This window comes from Brassica napus, chromosome A8, assembly GCF_020379485.1.
Source record: "Brassica napus cultivar Da-Ae chromosome A8, Da-Ae, whole genome shotgun sequence".
NCBI lineage: Eukaryota > Viridiplantae > Streptophyta > Magnoliopsida > Brassicales > Brassicaceae > Brassica > Brassica napus.
In genome coordinates, this window is record NC_063441.1 from 2,146,435 (window position 1) to 2,162,251 (window position 15,817).

The 15,817-nt window shown below is 37.7% G+C and overlaps 2 protein-coding genes across 2 annotated transcripts; one reads left to right on the forward strand and one right to left on the reverse strand.

Annotated features, from left to right (window-relative positions):
* Positions 1-1,705: 1,705 nt before the first annotated feature.
* Positions 1,706-5,473, forward strand: LOC106439030 (7-dehydrocholesterol reductase). The gene is made up of 13 exons (XM_013880369.3): positions 1,706-1,963; positions 2,527-2,749; positions 2,836-2,891; positions 2,991-3,093; positions 3,183-3,248; positions 3,631-3,744; positions 3,847-3,973; positions 4,088-4,188; positions 4,521-4,646; positions 4,747-4,811; positions 4,900-4,981; positions 5,072-5,154; positions 5,241-5,473. The coding sequence occupies exons 1-13, from the start codon at positions 1,878-1,880 to the stop codon at positions 5,305-5,307; spliced, it is 1,299 nt and encodes a 432-aa protein (XP_013735823.1). The 5' UTR covers positions 1,706-1,877; the 3' UTR covers positions 5,308-5,473.
* A 5,941-nt stretch (positions 5,474-11,414) lies between these two features.
* Positions 11,415-13,933, reverse strand: LOC106439031. Its single transcript, XM_013880370.3, has 2 exons — positions 13,636-13,933; positions 11,415-13,302 (listed from the first exon to the last, which is right to left on the reverse strand). Exons 1-2 carry the CDS (start codon positions 13,820-13,822, stop codon positions 11,645-11,647), a joined length of 1,845 nt encoding a protein of 614 aa, XP_013735824.2. The 5' UTR covers positions 13,823-13,933; the 3' UTR covers positions 11,415-11,644.
* Between the last annotated feature and the right edge of the window lie 1,884 nt (positions 13,934-15,817).

Here is a 15,817-nt window from a genome sequence, read left to right on the forward strand (position 1 = left end):
AACCAACCAAACCGAACCAAACTCAAACCGAACCGAGAAAAAAACCGAAGTGCCAACCCCTAAATTTTAGACCCACGCATTATTATTTACAAATGGGCCCATAGAAGCCCAACTATTTTACTGGCTCAAGGCTTTTGTTATCTCCCATTTGTCTTTCGACTTGTCATAGCACTTCGACAAAACTATAAATGAGATGATGCGAGAAGGAGAGAGCGAGAGAATGGCGCGAGCTATGCTGCTGCATCCCTTACATAGCGACGATGCAAACATCTTCATCAAACGAACGAAATATGGAGTTTTGGTTTTGTCTTTCTTTTATTGACCGTGAAGTGTTGTGAATCCAGACAGCAGGAACTGGTGGTGCAGCCTCAAGGGATCGCATCGCACTGGCAGCAGAGGCAAGGGAAGCTCTTCTTAGACGTGCATCACAAGGAACGTTAAATTTTCATACTACTAAACAAGTGTGCCGATCTTTTTCCTTTTTTTTTTTTAATTCTTTTTCAAGTCTTCTTTGCCTCCCTTATTTTTGTTCAGTAGTGTGTAGCTGGCGATCCTGGATGGTTGAAACTGTCCCCAAGGTTCTAGCCTTATACGTATGAATTGGACAAAGAATAAAAAGAGATGCTTATCAAAACATTACTTTGTAAACCAGTTTGCGTGTGACTGTGTGAGGAGTATGCGTGAACAAAAATCACAGTTTCATCAGAAGACATAAACAAAGAAAAAACTGCAAAAATCAATGAAGTGTATAATTTATAGGTGAAATGAAGAGTAATAGATCCAACAAGTTCTTTTCAGGTATAGATATGGTCAATAAGGTCCCAACATTCTAAGTTCCATTACATGACTCTGGTCAAGATCAGGAACATTCTTGCAGTCTCGGTCTTCCACTATATACTCCTGATACGATACGATACAGAAACAGTGTTAGCTAATGTGTAGAAACCATAGGGATGTTCCTCATAACCAAACATTTCACTTAGTTCTTCACCGTAGAATTTGTAAACTAGTAAAACTTCAAGAATGCTACAACCTGTTAATACATTAAGACTTTGTTGTATCATATAAACACACTGACTTAGTAGTATCACAAGTTGATAAGAACACAGCCACTTTCCTATCAATAACAGAGGAGTTACAAGAGAAAGTTGTCTTGCTCTCCATGAGAAGCAAAGCCCAAGCGACAAGTGGCACCAACCAACCAACTAACTCTCTCTCAGTTACAAGCATCTCTATTTATATTTTTCTTTTCTCTCACGTGCAACAGCTTCCTTTCCTTCTTATTTCTGCAGGTGACACGTCATTGAGCTTTGAGAGAGAAGAAGGCGGAGGAGATTTTGATTGGAATCGGAAAAAGGTCCCAAATTCGGATCGGATTCGATTCGGTTTTGACTCGGTTCAATTCAGAACCTTAAAAAATCTAAATCTAATCTGGTTTGGAAGTTTCGGTCTAGATACCATTTTGGTTTCGAATGGTGACCATCGTACCGTCCCGCCCCGCAGTTAACAGTAACAAAAATGTATACATATACTATATATCTATACATTTTTATAACTGTTAAAACCGCATCGCAGTTGAACCGCTTGTCCCGTACCGTGCAAATTGCAGTCACCATTCGGAGCTTTTATATGGCTCCGGCCTAATAAAAAAAAGCAGGAGGGACAGAGTGGAATCTTTAAAAAAAACATTTGAAGAGGAAATGACACGTGGATTATTTTACAACATTTTTCCATCACTCACTGTTGTTGGTTGATCGTCTCTCTCTCCAATCCCTCGTTAACTTCGCACAAGTCGTTGCGTTGAGTCAACACTCAGATTCAAAGTTTTTTTTTCTCGGCCGAGAGAGAGATCGCGAGCGAGAGAGAAGAAGAAGAAGATGGCGGCGACTGTGCATTCTCCGATCGTGACTTACGCATCGATGCTATCGCTACTCGCTTTCTGCCCTCCTTTCGTCATCCTCCTGTAAGCCCTCATTACTTATCAGATCGGCTCCCACAATCTGTGATCCTCCTTAGTTCATAGCTTAGATCTTCAAATCGTTTTACATTACATGTGATTGGTTGTTATTGACTGAGATTGTGATTAAGCAACGAGTGTAGATTCGTTTTTCCTCAAATTGAAATTCATTCATAAGTGAAATAAAAACATTTATATATAAGGAAACAACATAAAAAAAAAAAACATTCATATATAAGCTGTCAGCAAAACGAAATAGCCCCAGAACGGAGAAGGCGGCTACTAAAATCTACACCGGGGCGACTTACTGAAACAAGACTAAAAACCCACAAGAGGCAGCCACTAAAACCCACACTAGGACGACTTACTGAAACAACGCTTTAAAATAAAACCGAAACTCATATAGTCCACAATTTGTTGGTCCATGCAATGTTCTTTTGTTTCCTAATAAATTTATGGCCATTTTTTATTTATTATTTCTGATTTGTAGAGTTGAGTTTGACTTCTTGAAACGTAACATTTACATCTCTGTTATTTAAATTTTTATTTTTAATTTCTTGGTAATGCAGATGGTACACGATGGTTCATCAGGAAGGTTCTGTTGTTCAGACCGGTAGCTTCTTGTGGGAGAATGGAGTTCAAGGGCTCATCAACATATGGCCAAGACCCACCGCCATCGCTTGGAAGATCATCTTTTGCTACGGAGCATTTGAGGCTGCTCTTCAGCTGCTACTCCCTGGTAAAAGAGTTGAAGGTCCCATTTCTCCTACGGGGAACCGACCGGTTTACAAGGTATTATGACGAACTTAAGTATTCAGATAGACTTTGGGTGTTGGAAGTTGATGCTAACAAAACAAAACAACTGTCTCTTGCTGCAGGCCAATGGTATGGCTGCCTATTTTGTGACACTAGCCACCTATCTTGGTCTTTGGTGGTAAGCAAAGTTCATTTCTTTTCGAATGAAATGTTTACATGCTAACTTTAGTTTGGTTCAAGTGTATGATTGAGTTCTTTTTTTTTTTTTGCTATTCAGGTTTGGGATATTCAACCCAGCAATTGTCTATGATCATTTGGGGGAAATATTTTCGGCGCTAATATTTGGAAGCCTTGTGTTCTGTGTTTTGTTATACATTAAGGTAAGTGTGTCTCTATGCCATGATGGTGTATTGTGTTGCTTTTCTTTTTAGTGTAAAATTCTAAAGCTTGTCTTTTTCTCTTGTACAAGGGTCATGTTGCACCTTCATCAAGTGATTCTGGTTCATGTGGTAACCTGATTATCGACTTCTATTGGGTGAGTTATGTCTGCTTACTAAATTCTTATTCTTCTGAGACTAGTGGTTGGGATTACTTAAAGATCTAACGTCTTGCCAATGTTAGTCATATACTCATGAATATCTTGCTTTTTTCTAGACAGTAGGAGGTCATGATTTCGTGAAATTCCACAGTTAGTCAAGTCAGTGTCTTCTTAGTATCATTTCTTCATCTAATTGACTTAACATAAACTGGTTTGGTATGAATATGGTCTTAAATATCAAAAGGTGAAGGAAAAGAATAAAGTATCCAATAGTGTTATTAATCATAGTCGTATCTCACTCTTTGCGTCCAGCTTATCATTAACACATGCAACTTACAGCATTCCTATTCTCACTGTATCTTTTTGTCCTGACTTGCAGGGCATGGAGTTGTACCCTCGAATTGGTAAGAACTTTGACATCAAAGTCTTTACTAATTGCAGATTCGGTATGATGTCTTGGGCTGTTCTTGCCGTCACGTACTGCATTAAACAGGTATTTTCTAGATAGGTTTTCACACATACGATATAACCTGGAGGTTTCTTTGAATCTTTGTTTGATCATTGAGTCTCAGCTCTTCCAATTATTTTTTACCAGTATGAAATAAACGGGAAAGTATCTGATTCAATGTTGGTGAACACCATCCTGATGCTGGTGTATGTCACGAAATTTTTCTGGTGGGAAGCGGGTTACTGGAACACCATGGACATCGCACATGACCGAGGTATGCTTCTTGTACATATATCAAATTACATCATCATCAGCAGCAAAAGTTGCTTTACTATTTGGCCTTTAAAGCTAACTCTTCCCATGCTTTATACTTTTTTAAAATTTTCAGCTGGATTCTATATTTGCTGGGGTTGTCTGGTGTGGGTGCCTTCTATTTATACCTCTCCAGGCATGTACCTTGTGAACCACCCAGTCCAACTTGGAACTCAGGTGCAAGAAATAAAACTTTTATTATCCAATATAGAGGATGCGATACATGATAAATACCCTTGTGTGTGAAGAACCTCAAAGATACAACAAGGAAGGTTAAGCTTAATGTCACAGTACCAGAATCTGGTTTCCTAAAGTATTGTTCATTACTTAATAGTTATAGTATAGAACGTTTAACATATGCTTGAATCGTTTCTTATTATGGCTCATGATTCTAGTCGTCAGATATCAGTCTATGTAAGCACAGTAGTAGCACAACTACCTTCATGAGAACATGGGACAGTTCTATTTCTATCTCTTAAAACTTTATAATATCCTTCCTTTGTCTGCAGTTGGCTATATACATTTTGGTGGCGGGATGTCTTTGCATTTACATAAACTATGACTGCGATAGACAAAGGCAAGAGTTCAGGAGGACAAACGGGAAATGCTCGGTTTGGGGCAAAGCCCCATCAAAGGTAATGATCACAATACACTTGGTGAAGTTAGCTAATTCCTTTTCAAATTCTAAACATTACTATGAGTATGAACAGTTAATTGTCTCGTGGTTTGTTGCAGATTGTGGCGACATATACAACAACAGCTGGTGAAACTAAAACCAGTCTTCTCTTAACCTCTGGATGGTGAGTTTATTCTCTACTTTATGCTATCACTACAATTAGTTTTACATGTTGCGCCATCACAACAACATGTTTTTTTTTGATGGTGCAGGTGGGGATTGGCTCGTCATTTCCATTATGTTCCTGAGATCTCAAGTGCTTTCTTCTGGACCGTACCGGCTCTCTTTAATAACGTAAATGCTTTCTCCATTTCTTTGGTTTGTTATAAGCTTTTGTTGCAAGAGCTACATTTTAAGACTTAAATAAATATTTGTTTGGACCAGTTCTTGCCTTACTTCTACGTCATATTCCTCACCATTCTTCTCTTTGATCGAGCCAAGAGAGACGATGACCGATGCCGATCCAAGTAACCCACCAATCTGAATTAATATAACCACTTTTAACACATTCTCTTTGTTCTTACTTTGGGTTTGTTGCTTCTTTTTGGTTAAGGTATGGAAAGTACTGGAAGCTGTACTGCGAGAAAGTCAAATACAGGATCATTCCGGGAATCTATTGATTGTATTAAAGTTTGTGTTCTCTTCTTCTCTACTTCGTTTCATTAAATGGAACGTTTGAACTATCCTAAGACCCAAAAAATGAAGAAAAAGCAAATTGATGCGTGTAGACATTTTTTTTTGCTGATTTGTAAGCTACGCTTGAATTTCTAGCTATGGGTTTTGATATATTTAGTCTAAAGTTAGTAATTTTACTAATATTAGACCCTTTTAATGCATAAAATAAGTCATAAAATATTAACTATACCAGTTCAACTGTGTGACAGTATGTATTTCTATTGACAATCTAGACCAATACTCTGTTAACTAAGTCCCGAGGATTTTATGATATTTGTATTTGCAGTTATGTGGTAGACCTCTCCCAACTAATTTGACAACTCATGTAATTGATGTTTGATTTGAATCCACACAATTCTAGTTGTAACACAGATTCACCAAATGGCGATTTATATATGAATATTAAGAGAACTTACAAGTCCGAACTCTTTAAAATTACCATGCTCATGACTTTCGGTTTAAATTATACTCCCTCCACTTCAATATAGATGATGTTCTAGATGATTTTTGTCGTCTCATAATAGATGATGTTTTTACATATCTAGGTAATTTTACTTTTATCAAAAACTATGTAACCAATTACATTTTTAATATTTATATTTAGAGTTATTCTTAGGTTCATCGGGTTTTACCAACCAATAGAAATTTGTTATTTCATATTCGGTATCTTTCAAAAAAGAAAACAAAATATTGTCAAATATATTATGTATTTAAAATAAATAAAAAATAATACTAATTGCAAAAAAAAAAAATTTAAAGTCATCAGCAAAACACTAAACTCTAAATTTTAAACCCTAAACCCTTGGATAAATTCTAAAGCCTTGGGTAAACTATAAACTCTTTGATAAATCTTAAACTCTAAATCAAAAACACTAAACACTAAATCTTAAAAATACTAAACTCTTAATCATAACCCTTAAACCTTGGATAAATCCTAAAACCTAGGATTTATGGTTTATGTTTATCCAAGGTTTTGAGTTTAGTGGTTATTATTTAAGGTTTAGTATTTAGAGTTTAGTGTTTACTGTTTAAGATTTAGTATTTAGTGTTTTTGATTTACGGTTTAAGATTTATCCAAGGGTTTAGGATTTATCCAAAGATTTAGGGTTTTTTTTTTTTTTTTTTTTGTCATCAGCATTACAGACTCATGTTGACTCTGTGAACCAAACCGGGTGAGCTGAATCCATGTGAACGACAAAAGACGATTGCTTCCTAGCACTGCGTGCCAGACTATCCGCCTTTGAATTTTGCGTCCGTGGTACATAGATAATGTCTGCTCTTATGAAGCTCTCCTTCAGGATCGTGATGTCTTCTAAATAATTTGCAAAAGCTGGCCATTCTTCTGGTTCCGAAACCATCTTCACCAATTGAGAACAATCCGTTGCAAACGTAACCTGAAATTGACGTAAATTCCTCATGCATTCCATTGCCCAGAGTAAAGCTTCTATTTCCGCATGAAGAGGCGAAAGACTAGCCCTGACATTTCTCGCCCCCAACAAACCATCAAACCCTTCCAAAGTACTAAGCCAACCTTGTCCTGAGAAACTAACACCCTCTTTCCATGAGCCATCTGTAAAACACCATCTACCTGGTATCGACGGTAATATCGGATCTATTATTGATGTTATCATCCTCTGATCGATTGCTATTTGTGCTTCCGCCCACAATATCGATTCTGTTTCAGCCAGTTTAAGCGTATCCATAGGGTCCATATCCAAATTACTAAAAACTTTATTATTCCTAGCTTTCCAAATGTACCAAAGTATCCATGCAAACTGATGATCTTCCATCGACGGGAGAATTCTCCAGAATAGATAATCCATGTTTGTAAAGAGGGAATTTGTTGGAAAAATAGTTGGATTTGAAGGTATCTTCGAAAGAGCCCAAACCTGAAGAGCTGGAGGACATTCAAAAAAAACATGATTTATCGATTCCTCCACAGCTCCACATCTTACACAACATATATCTCCTTTAATCCCCCTTGCTTGTAAATTCTTCCGCACTGCAATGCATCCTGTCATTAATTGCCATAGAAAATGTTTTATTTTCGGTGGGCACCGTATTTTCCAGCAGTGAGCCTTTAAAACATCCACTGTAGGACCAATCAGTAACGGTGGTCTATCTCTATCTGGGTAGATACGTTCTACCTGATATCCTGATTTAACCAAAAATTTTCCATTTTTTGTAAAGTGCCATCCATCGCTATCTACCCGTTGAGTCCTGCCCAGTGGTATACTTTCTATAAGTTTTGCATCCTGAGGATCCACCAACGCACGAATTACCTCTAAATTCCAAGTACGCGATGTAGAATCAATGAGGGATTCTACTGTAAGGTCCGGATATAAATTGTGTTGATTTTTATTAGCTGGTCTCGGGCGAGTGGTTGGGAGCCAAGGATCGTTCCATACAGATATAGAAGACCCTGATCCCACCCTTTTGATTAGTCCTTTGCTAACCAGAGATCTAGCAGAAACAATACTCCGCCAGCCATATGACGGAGAATATGAACGAATCGGTTCCAAAGGCGAAGCATTCCTATAATACCGACCTTTGAAAACTCGAGAGAATAAAGTATTTGGCTTTTCTATCAGGCGCCATAACTGTTTACCAAGCATTGCCGTATTAAAATCTGTGATGTCTTTAAACCCCAAACCTCCTTCTTCTTTGTCTGCACACACCTTATCCCATGATTTCCAATGCATGCCTCTTGTGCTTCCCCCTGGACTCCACCAGAATTGTGAGACCGCACTCGTCAGTTTCTTTACAGTTGCTTTTGGCAAACGATAGCAGGACATCGTATGATTTGGTAATGCAGTGATCACTGATTTAATTATCACTTCTTTTCCTCCTTTTGTGAAGAACCTAAAAGTCCACCCATTGACTCTATTATTTAAACGATCTTGGACGAAACTAAAAACTTGAATCTTTGAGCCCCCCATATTTTTCCGGTAAACCCAAGTATGATCCCATGCCTCCAAGGTTCTGGATGCCCAAAATATCCCTTAAATCTTGTTTGACAGAATCTTCAATCCTATGTCCAAATTGAATTGAAGACTTCTCAAAATTTATTAATTGTCCTGAAACTGCCTCATACTCCTTCAAAATCCTAAGGATAGTTTGACACTCATCCCTTTGAGCTTTACAAAAGAATAGACTATCATCCGCAAATAGCAAATGTGATATCGACGGGCAAGCTCTCGCTACCTTCATCCCCGTTAATTGATGCCCTCTCTCTGCCTTTTTTATATTTGCAATTAAGGCCTCTGTGCATAGAATAAATAAATAAGGCGATAAAGGATCTCCTTGACGTAAGCCTCTATGGGGAACAATGAGGCCACGTGGTTGACCATTTATGAGAACCCGATATTGAACCGATGATATACATTCCATCATTAATTTAATCCAATGAAGGTCAAATCCCAATCTCTGTAATAATGCTTTAATAAAATCACATTCCACCCTATCATACGCTTTACTCATATCCGTTTTAATTGCCATATACTTTCCCTGACATGCTTTATTAGTCCGTAATCCATGAAACATTTCCTGGGCAATAAGAATATTATCAGAAATCAACCTTCCTACCACAAATGCCGACTGGGTTTCAGATATGAGCAACGGGAGATAAATTTTCAATCGCTGGCATAATACCTTCGAAATAATTTTATACCCTACATTACACAAACTGATGGGTCTTAATTCCGTCATCCTTGTAGGTCTCTCTGTTTTTGGGATCATACATATATTAGTGATATTCAATCGTGTATCCATTTCTCCAGAAACCAAAAAATTATTCACCATCTCTAGTAAATCATTCTTAATAATATGCCATGAGTGTTGGAAAAAAAGAGCTGTCATGCCGTCCGGCCCTGGCGCCTTCTCTGGATGCATCATAAACAAAGCCTTTTTAACCTCTTCTTCCGTCGCGAGCCTCAACAAATGTTGGTTCATCTGGGGAGTGATTCCCGGTGTAACCTCTGCAAGGAAACTATCAAAGTCCGATGGGGATGTGGTACTAAATAAATCCTCAAAATAATCTATTGCCACTTTTTCCACGCCATTATCCTCTGTAATCCAATTCCCGTCCACATCATGTAATCCAACAATTCTATTACGCACCCTTCTTTGCCTAGTTAAGGCATGATAAAATTTTGTATTAAGATCTCCAGATGAATACCACATATTCCTACTTTTTTGGTGCCAGTAATCTTCCTCATCCTTATATGCATCTTGTAATTTCCTAGATACCTCCAGAATGTCCTCTTGAGACCTAGTATTATCTGTTTGAACCTCTTCAAGAGCCTTTTGTAAATCATTTATTTTTTCCTTTCCGTAAGGAGGATTATCTTTCCGCCACTTAGCAATTTCATGACGACAATTGCTAATTTTTTCCACTATATTCTGTGTTCTTTCTTCCTCCCTTCTTTCACTATGATCTGTCCAACCCATTGCAATTGACTCCATGAGACCCGCCTGTCCAATCCATCTCTTATCAAACCGAAATTGTCCTTTTCTCTTAACAACTTTATCCTCAAGATAAGCCACCACTGGTCGATGATCAGAAGCCACCATTCCTAAATATTCTGTAAAAGAACATGGGAATAACGTGTGCCACTCCTCATTCGCTAAAGCTCGATCTAGACGACATCGAACCATCACTGCACCTTTTCCTTTTCCCCTTCTTCCCTGCCAGGACATTTTGTTCCCCCTAGCCGGGAATTCAAGTAAACCACTATTTCGTATCATGTTATTAAAAGGAATAAAAGAATCTGGACTCCTGATCGATCCCTCATCTTTTTCATGATTTCCTGTGATCTCATTGAGATCGCCAATAATAAACCAGGGTTCAGATCGCGCCGATCCATACCTAGTCAATCGTTCCCATACTTGTTCTCGCAATTTTTGAACTGGATCCCCATATACAAAAGTAAGATAAACCATTTTGCCGAGAGCCACCGCTTCCACATCAATCATTCTATTGCTAGAATATAACACCCTCACCTGATGCTCATTATTATAAAACAAAGCTAATCCCCCACTTCTGCCCAATGGATCAACAGTAACCAAATTATCATATCCAAAAAGAGCTTGGAATTTTTGGACAAATTCCGGTTCTTGCTTAGTTTCTGCTAAAAATAAAAAATCCGGCTTATGCTTATACCTTATCTCGCTTAAGTAACTTATAGTCCACTTACTACCCATCCCTCGACAATTCCAACTTAAAACCCTCATTTAAAAAATAATGTTTATTTGCTCGGGAGAGCCAAAGTTATGCGTGTGATGATACCCACTTTCTCCAATCCAAATATATTTCATTTGTAGTAACCAGACCATAAAACCAGTTATAATCTCCATATTGATCATAAAGAGTACGTGTGCCAATAGTAACTTATGTGGCCTTGAACCAATCACCAATGAAAACCCAGTCTTAACATTTGGCTCCCACAAACCCCAAACCAAAAACACCCATACTCCAAATAAATTCTCGCGTAAAAAAGCGAACACACCATCACAGCATATATTTATAACGTTACATAGAATCCTTAAAGTACACAAGATATAAAAGTTGGGACTGACAAAGCCCTTTCCAAAACACCAAATACATAACGACCATTTAATCCAATTAGACAATGTAATAACGAGGTCTTCTCCACCTAACTGGCTTTTTATGAAAAAAATACCTGTGAACATCTGATCTATATTAAGCCTAACAACCAAAAAGACCCAATCAAAACTTGATACCCAATTGGCCCAGATAAAAAGTCTGCTTTGCCTAAACCACCACTGAACTGAAATAACTTTAATAGCAAAAACGGGCATGAAACCTCGTCGTCTTGCTTGAATACCATTGATACTCAATACCACAATCCTCCATCTCTGAGTAACCACACCCCTGTACCACTGTTGCCACCTAGACCGATCACTCAAATATATCAAAATGCCACAAAACACACTCATTTCACCATCACAATCCATATTCCAATCTTTCAAAAAACCATCATATCGAACTTGTCCATATTGATAAATGTCACCTATGTACCATAAACCACAATACCCATAATACGAACCAATTTTATTAAGCCATTGCTTACTTCCAAGAGCAATTTTGATCAAGAACCACACCAATAAAACTGAACCCAAACACAGACTCATGTTTAAAAGATAGAAAATGGCAATGCTATAAAAGCTTATTAAAACCAAGAAACAAACTAAACCATAAAACCGAACATAAAGCAAACCCTGCTTGCTTAAACACCCATACTGAAAGGCTTGATCCATAAATCAAGGTTTCTGAGTACCATTTTTCGGGTTTGAAGGACCCTTGCTCTCCAGTTGCTTACCATTGTCTCCTTGTCTTGTTCCAGTCTTGGTCCCAACCCGCTTTCGTGGAGACGCCAACGCATTGAAGACCCTCATCTTGGTGCTTCCCACCGTGCTTGACGAGGACTTAAACAAACGCTTGCGTAGCCCATGCTTTTTCTCACCATCTCCTCCAACCAGACCTTTATCTTCCTCCACAGGTACCATTTCCTTCTCCTCCCGGTCCTTGCTTCCCTCCTCGTTACCCTTTCCTCCCTCCTCGTTACCCTTAAGCACCTCCTCTACTTCTTCTTCCGAGAGGTTCTCCAGAAAATCTTCTGCATCCATATCTATTCCATTCTCCAGTAAATGTGCCTTGATCTCATCCATGTCCATCACGTCCTCATCATCTAGCTCCCCTTGACCCTCAACCAGACCCTGGACCGTTACTAAACCTTGCTCTGCATCTGTAGGATCAGAGATTACACCGGCTCCATCAGCCTGCGTATTGGCCAATTCCTCTTGAAACTTTTGCGAAGGCACCATTGCAACTTGCTCCTCTACTCTCATAATCTCTCCTTCCTCTCTAACTTCCACACGCCCACCTCTTTGCCCCTGTTGCTCTCTACCTTGTTCCTTCAGATCTCTAGGTCGAATATCTTCTCTCCTCACAGACCTATGACGAGACACATCACCCTCTCCTTTGTAACTTCCTCGATTTGTATATGCCCTCTTGTTTCCCCTCTCTGATACCTTCATCCATTTAGAGTCTGATTCCTCCACCATTTTACCCTTGCCCTTCCCGTAGTGCTCGCGCCCTTCCCTCTCCTTGTTCTGTGGATTCACATTCCCATTGATCACTACTCCTTTGTAACTCCTTGCTCTATCATCATGCTTTCCTCCTTCAAACCACGCATCATTTCCCTCCCTGCCTTCTCTTTTCTTCTCCGGACTCTTCTTACCATTCTTCGCGTCAAGTGGACACACGTCATCTTTATGGCATAGGCTGCCACATACTTCACAATAGCCAAACAACTTCTCATAGCGTAGCGAGACCGGAACTTCCTCCCCCTCATAGAATTCCCCGCCTGTGAAGTCCACTGTAGTTTCAAAACAGAGCTCCTTGAAGGCATCAACCACCACTTGAACACGAGAGTGATCCAAATCCACAGCCACCGTCCTTCCAATAGCACCACCTATGCTCTCGAAAGTAGAAACCGTTTTGAACTCCCCCGGTACACCAATCACACGAACCCAGAAAGGAATCTCTGACGGGTAGAGCAGAGATTTCTTTGATTGCCAGCGTGCCAAGGAAAGCATCCAGTAATCAAAGTGAAAGGGCTGAAGCTTGAGCACCCCTTCCAAATCCTCCTCCTTCTCAAAATCAAACTGGAACTTCCCGAATCCCAAATCCGTACCAACAACTTTATCTTCGAACTTCCATATCTTCAGGATGTTCGAAATCAAAGTCCTCATCTCCTGTTTCTCAGGATTCATGCATCTTCCCAGTAAGGTCTTTGAGAAAGTCTTGACCAAAGCTGAATTATCGAAGTGAGGGACCGAAATTTTGAGCCTCTTGCGCATGCCTTCACCGTTCTTCACCTCCCCAACGTTACTCAGAAGCTGACCCTGCGTCATATCCAAACGAAGAAAAAGAAAATGTTTGACTTTACTTAGAACAAGAGGAAAGATTTCAATAACAAAGATACTGAGATAAGTGCATCCCGTGTTCCTTTTATATTGATCCCATTCCCTCATTGTCAAGTTAACCACAAAGAATCCTTGACTGTCACCAAATCTCCCAGAATTGATGTACCGAGAATCAATTTCCCCAAATCTCCCACGCAATCTCGATCGGGAGACCCAGAATCCCCAAAATATCTCCTCATCGTTTCCATAGAATTTCCCTTTTCTATCAATCTCTCTGAACCCAAATCCCTGATTAACTCCACATAAGGAAATCAAAATAATACCTCTGAGAAGATTCGATCTTGCCTTGATGATGAACGCAATTGAGATCCGGATCAACCAGATTCGAAGCCGTCGAGATTTCCCCAAATTCCACTTTCGCAAGCCAATCCATCGAAGAGTGATAGATGATTCCCAAATCCAATCCTCATAAACCACAAAAATCCCAGGATCCCAACGAGTTAGAATCATCGAAATTCTAGATCGCCCTTTTCATCGCCTTTTCAATACGTTACGTTTTTCTCTCTAATTAATTGTAGTATTCGTTTTCTCTTCCATTAACCATTATTGCTATACATAAATTACTAGTTTAATATACGTCTAACAGTATATATATATATATAAGTTATTAGTTTTAAGTATAGTCAGATATTAATAAATAAAAATAAAATTTTTAGATGTTAATATATAATAAATAAATTATATTTAATGAGGTCAGTGTTAAAAATTATTTTCTAAAAATTAATCAGTATCATTTTAAAAAATTAATCGGTAACATATATAAATTACAAAATTAATAATAAAATAAATAGTGAAACTTTTTTATAAATATTGAAAATTAATGTTACATATTATTGCGATTAAATTAAACATTTTTAAAGTTACTTTAAATTAGTTTAAAGGGTAATATAAGTATATGTTTTACAAGTATTGTGAACACAAAATCTAAGGTTATTGTAAATGTGGACTTTAAAAAAAAAACTAAAATCAAAAGCTCAACCATCAAACAAGTAATAAAAGGAGGATATAAGCCTTAGATAGAGTGTCCACGTAGGCAAAAATAATCGTCCAATGAGAAACTATATTTTTGCCATGTCACCTCCTCTATTTGTTTTTACAAAATGATCCTTTAACTTTTTACTTAAACAATTATAACCAAAAATATTTTTTAGTGAAATATATTATTTATATATTTAATAAAAAAGTTTCAATATAATTTATTCAATATTTAATGTTACATATCCTTTAACTTTTTTATAAATATTTAGATGTTAATTATTCAATATTTATTTATTATTTCATAATATGTTATAAATATATAATTTATAAAATAATTTATATATATAATGTTCATTCCGTGCAAGGCGCTGGTCTTAACCTAGTTCTATGAGTATAGTATAAAACATCACTAATATGAAAAGAATCTAATATGAAAAGAAGGAGTATTAAATGTCTTACTAATACTATAAAAAACTCTACGGCTTCGTTATGCATGTATTTTCATTTTATACTGTTTTACTGTTCTTTATATCATGTTTACATTAGCCTTGCGACGGATCAGATATCCGGGATATATTATTGAGATATCCGGATCCAAAAAATTATTTTTCGGATCCGGATTCGGGCTCTCCGAATATCTGGAATTAGGATATCCGGACTAAAATCCGAATACCCGCGGATATCCGGATCTTTTTAAAAAAAATTAAAATTTTAAAATTAAATTAAAAACTAGCTAATTAGAATGATTTATTTAATTTATTTAGTCTAATAATTTTTTTTTAAATAAAAATTTATTGAAATTGAATAAAATTTAAAAATTCTATATTTTATATAAAAATTATATATAGTATACATATATAAATATAATTAGATTATTACGGGGATAGTACGCTACCAGGGTTTGATAGCTTATTGGGGGCACGGAATGTAAGGGCATCCCTCTCACCTCTTCATTCGGAGATGGAGGCATTAATTTGGGCAATGGAATGTATGCGAAATTTAAGGCAGTTTCAGGTTACGTTTGCAACGGATTGTTCTCAACTGGTGAAGATGGTTTCGGAACCAGAGGAATGACTAGCATTTGAAAGCTACCTGGAAGATATCAAGCTTCTGCAACAAAGTTTTGTCAGCTCAGAAATCGTTCATGTTCCTAGGACGGAGAACAAAAGGGCGGATAGCTTGGCACGTAGTGCTCGGCAACAATCGTCTTTCGTCGTGCACATGGATGCATATTTACCACCTTGGTTTACAGAGTCTACATGAGTTTGTAAATGTTTGCTGTCAAAAAAAAAATTAGATTTTAAATATTTTAAATAAATAGTAACTTCGGATCCGGATCCGGATATCCAGACCTAAAATTTCATTATTTGGATCCGTATCCGGATCCCCCAGATCCGTAAAATCAAGATCTGGATCCGCATTTAAATCTCCGTATATCTGTTTTTTCGGATCGGATCGAAGCAAATC

Excerpts from the sequence above, each read along its gene's own strand:
- LOC106439030 (XM_013880369.3), top strand. The coding sequence starts at position 1,878 with ATGGCGGCGACTGTGCATTCTCCGATCGTGACTTACGCATCGATGCTA. Across the intron at positions 3,249-3,630 it reads TGATTATCGACTTCTATTGG|GGCATGGAGTTGTACCCTCG; the intron begins GTGAGTTATGTC and ends CCTGACTTGCAG. Across the intron at positions 4,189-4,520 it reads CAGTCCAACTTGGAACTCAG|TTGGCTATATACATTTTGGT; the intron begins GTGCAAGAAATA and ends CTTTGTCTGCAG.
- LOC106439031 (XM_013880370.3), bottom strand. The coding sequence starts at position 13,822 with ATGATTCTAACTCGTTGGGATCCTGGGATTTTTGTGGTTTATGAGGAT. Across the intron at positions 13,303-13,635 it reads AAGATCGAATCTTCTCAGAG|ATATGACGCAGGGTCAGCTT; the intron begins GTATTATTTTGA and ends TTCTTCGTTTGG.